This window comes from Spodoptera frugiperda, chromosome 17, assembly GCF_023101765.2.
Source record: "Spodoptera frugiperda isolate SF20-4 chromosome 17, AGI-APGP_CSIRO_Sfru_2.0, whole genome shotgun sequence".
In the NCBI taxonomy this organism is placed as follows: domain Eukaryota; kingdom Metazoa; phylum Arthropoda; class Insecta; order Lepidoptera; family Noctuidae; genus Spodoptera; species Spodoptera frugiperda.
In genome coordinates this window covers 55065-59066 of record NC_064228.1, presented here as the reverse complement: position 1 = coordinate 59066, position 4002 = coordinate 55065, and the positions used below count along the sequence as shown (strand labels likewise).

Here is a 4002-nt window from a genome sequence, read left to right as displayed (position 1 = left end):
AATGGCCTGCCACCACAGGTGGGCTCCGCCGAGGGGGTTCTGGTAGTAAAGGTTCAGCCGGTCTCCCAGACCCCCTAACTGGCGATGCGGGTGTGCTCCTGGGTTTTTTAGTGGGTATGCCGGCTTCTACCGGAGAGTCCCACATATCCCTCCCGTCCCCCGACGGGAGGACGATACATAAAGTATTTTTCCCAGGGTCAAAAAAAAAAAAAAAAAAAAAAAAAAAAAGGTTAGGTTTAGGTTAGGTTTAGGTCGAGGTCAGGTTAGGTTAGGTTAGGTCAGGTTAGGTTAGGTTAGGTCAGGTTAGGTTAGGTCAGGTTAGGTTAGGTCAGGTTGTGAGGTCAGGTTAGGTCAGGTTAGGTCAGGTTAGGTCAGGTTAGGTCAGGTTAGGTCAGGTTAGGTCAGGTTAGGTCAGGTTAGGTCAGGTTAGGTCAGGTTAGGTCAGGTTAGGTCAGGTTAGGTCAGGTTAGGTCAGGTTAGGTCAGGTTAGGTCAGGTTAGGTCAGGTTAGGTCAGGTTAGGTCAGGTTAGGTCAGGTTAGGTCAGGTTAGGTCAGGTTAGGTCAGGTTAGGTCAGGTAGGTCAGGTTAGGTCAGGTTTTTTTTTTTTTTTTTTTTTTTTTTTTTTTTTTTTATACAGCAGGAGGGAAAATCCTCATGGAGACTCACACCTCCCCACTAGTAGAGAGGTGTGAGTACTGCCGGACTCTTACCGGCTAAAAACCCTCCTGCTGTTTCCGAAACCCCTGACATGGTCAAGGCCTGTGTTTACATAAATAACATTTTTAACATTTCTTTCTTTACAAAGTGCAGAGTAAGTAACAAAGTAGTTCTTTCTTAACAATTGATATTAAATTACTAGTGTTATTTGATTATATTATAATTATTTGTTATCACAATCAGAATATTATCTTAAGTACATTTTTTGCTATGTTTTGTTTTTTGCAATTACTTGACTGATGACATGTTTACAGAAGTCAAGTACTACATTTCTCGTCTTGGCCTTCTTCATATGCTCGTGAATGTCTTGTGGACTAAACTTTTCTCCTTCCAGGCGCTGTTCGACCTCATGTCTGGCACGCGCGTACACCGGACACGCGAATATCACGTGCGGGACAGTCTCCTCCACGGCGGAGTCGCAGAGACACGATGGATTCCCCCGAAGCTTGAAACGATACAAGTATTCGGAGAATCCACCGTGCCCGGTGAACAGCTGGGTGGTGATGCTGCTGGTTTCAATTTTCCTTACAGTGCTATACGCCGCGGCTGCACTGGGGAAGAATATCTTGGTGATTGAGGCGGTGTCACCGGATTTATACCTCGCGTCCCACTCGCTGATCGTGTCCATACGGATTCTCCCTCTGACGAATGAGACGGGGCATCGGTCATAATCCGGCCTCCTCTTCGATCGCAGCGCTGCTTCCTTCGCCAGGTAATCGGCCCTTTCATTTCCCTCCAAACCTGCGTGGGCTTTTATCCAGAACAAGGAAACTCTCTTATTCTGGGAGGCGCAGTGGCGGAGAGCATTTCTTGTTTCCACTGCCAGAGGATGGGGGGAGGTGGGGTTGGCGACAGTTTGCAGCGCCGCCATCGAGTCACTGAATATGCCGAACGTGGTTTTTTCGCTGTTGAGCGCCTCCCCGGCTGCTCTCTGTAGTGCCAACAGTTCCGCCTGGTACACGGTGCAGTAGGACGGCAGTACAAGTTTTTTCGACTTAATTTCGGTGGCACTATCCCACAAAGATAGCGCCGCGCCGACTTTGCCCTCGATCTTGCTGCCGTCCGTGAAGATTCTCACGTCGTAATTAAAGGCGTGGTTATTATATTGTTCCTCGTCTACCAGGCTACTGAACTCTACAGTTGTCTGTTCGGCTGGGTGGGGAAGTCCATCGCACTTGTCATTGTTTCTATGTCCCGATCCCCTAATGCTGAATGGGGCAACCCCCTCTTTGCTTCGTACAGTGAAGCAGCTTCACGCACTCGAAGATCGAGGGGAGTATCCCCGCCAGCAAGAGGGCCGAGTGCAGGGAGACCGTGCGATGGGCTCTGCAGAGCTTCTGAGCGAAGCCTCTTTGTACCACGTTCAGCTGTTTTCTTATCCCCAGTTTGTTCACGGCTGGCGCCCATACACTCGCGGCGTACAGCACTATAGGTTCGACGGCGGCGGTGTAGATCGAACGCACGACCTCTGGGTGCAGTCCCCAACTCACACGTGCAGATCTGGCAAGGTGCTTGTAAATAGCAATTGCTTTTTTACATGCGCCGGCAACGTGAGAGTTGAAGGTGAGGCCTGCGTCTATCGTCAGTCCCAGTATCTTCACTTCCTTCGACATGCCAATGTCGATCCCGCCCATGGTCAGGCGAGGAGTGTCATACTTTAGCTTGCGTGTAATCACCATGGCACTGGTTTTGTGTGGCGCAAATTTGAGCTTATTTTTGACACCCCACGCACGCACATGCTCGAGAGCGGCATTGGCCTGTTGCTCTATCTCCAAGGCTGTGCCACCGTCGAATAGCATCACCACATCGTCCGCGAAGGCTTGGCAGTAATCGCCTCTAGCCTCCAGCTGCTTCAAGAGCGGGTCCAGCAGAAGGTTCCACAGGATGGGACCACCAATTGAGCCTTGGACGCACCCTTTCGAGGTTTTGCGTCTATTCTCCGCTCCCGCATACCTGACTATTACCTCCCTGTCACTCAGGTAGCTATCTATTACTCGCCTCAAGTTGATCGGACACTTTTCCTCTGCCAAACGGACTTTGATCGCCGGCCACCATGCGCTGTCGAAGGCTCCCTCTATATCCAACGACACAAGAACGATAATTTTCTTACTCTCCAGCTTGGCGCGGATATTCTTCACTAAGGTGAAGAGGGAGTCCTCAGTGCTTCTTTGGGGCATGAATCCGTATTGGCGAGTACTAATCCTCGGCAATAGGTGGAACTTGAGACGAGCAACCAGCATCTTTTCAATACTTTTCCCAAGACAGGCAGGAGCCCAATCGGCCTGTAAGACTTGGGTACGGTATACTTGTCTTTGCCTGGCTTTCTCAGCACAACCACCGTTGCCTCCTTCCAGGTTTTCGGGAAGTGGTGGTAGGCCAAGCATCGATTTATGAGTGACAAGAAGTAGCCAGGGTTGCAGTTTATAGCTCGAGAGCAAATGTCTGCGGTGAAGCCGTCGGCTCCCGGTGCTTTCTTCGGGTTGAACGACGATATCGACCTCTGGAGCTCGCTTAAGGTAAACGGTGGGTCATGCTGCTCACCATCACCACACGCGTTTACTAATTTTGCCAGTTGTCGAGTTCGGCAATGGTCTGAGTCGTCGTCGTCCTCGCGATCCTCCGGGTAAAATGTTTCGGCCAGTAGTTCCACCGAGCCCCCGCATCCAGGACTCGATCTTCTTTGTGCAGGAGCACATCTTCTTCTCTTTTTCTGTCATCCTCATTACCCGGTAGATTCCCTCCCAGACCCCCTCCCTGCTCTGCTTCCCGCAAAACTCCTTCCAGCTCTCCGTCTGTGCATTTTTGACCGCCTTCATATAATTTTCTTTTTGTTCCAGGTACAGGCTGACGACCAACGCTCTCCGCACCGGCGCTGCGTTCCTGATCCTGCGTCTGCTGGTGGCTACGCGCTTCTTCATCTCGGCGAGCTCCTCAGTCCACCACGGAATGGTGAGTCTCTTTGTCGTCTTCTTTATTGGCATGGTTTCCGAACATACTGAAGTGATGGCTTTTGTGTATTTATTTATTTCCTGATCTATTTCCTTAATGCTGTTTAAATTTTTGATATTATCTTCATTTAATTGTATTTCTGTCATAATTTGGGTCAGCTTTTCACGAAATTGGCTCCATTTTGCTTTTCGACTGTTGTAAATCCTGGTGGTTCTTTGTATGTCGGTGCCAGTCGACTTTTTCAGACTGATCTCAAACACCACGCCGTTGTGGTCGGAACTCGTGAGGTTCTCCCGCACGTGCCATCCGTTGACTAGGTTCAGCAGGTCAGTGGAG

General features: G+C 50.0%; 1 protein-coding gene across 1 annotated transcript; it reads right to left on the bottom strand.

The window, feature by feature from the left end:
- Positions 1-925: 925 nt before the first annotated feature.
- On the bottom strand, positions 926-3101 carry LOC126911619 (uncharacterized). Its single transcript, XM_050699657.1, has 2 exons — positions 1958-3101; positions 926-1869 (listed from the first exon to the last, which is right to left on the bottom strand). The coding sequence occupies exons 1-2, from the start codon at positions 3099-3101 to the stop codon at positions 926-928; spliced, it is 2088 nt and encodes a 695-aa protein (XP_050555614.1).
- Between the last annotated feature and the right edge of the window lie 901 nt (positions 3102-4002).

What these genes read in the sequence shown, in the direction of transcription:
- LOC126911619 (XM_050699657.1), bottom strand. Translation starts at nt 3,101, where the DNA reads ATGCTTGGCCTACCACCACTTCCCGAAAACCTGGAAGGAGGCAACGGT. An exon ending in GTGCGTGAAGCTGCTTCACT is followed by an intron (nt 1,870 to 1,957) that starts GTACGAAGCAAA and finishes TTCCCCACCCAG; the next exon opens with CCGAACAGACAACTGTAGAG.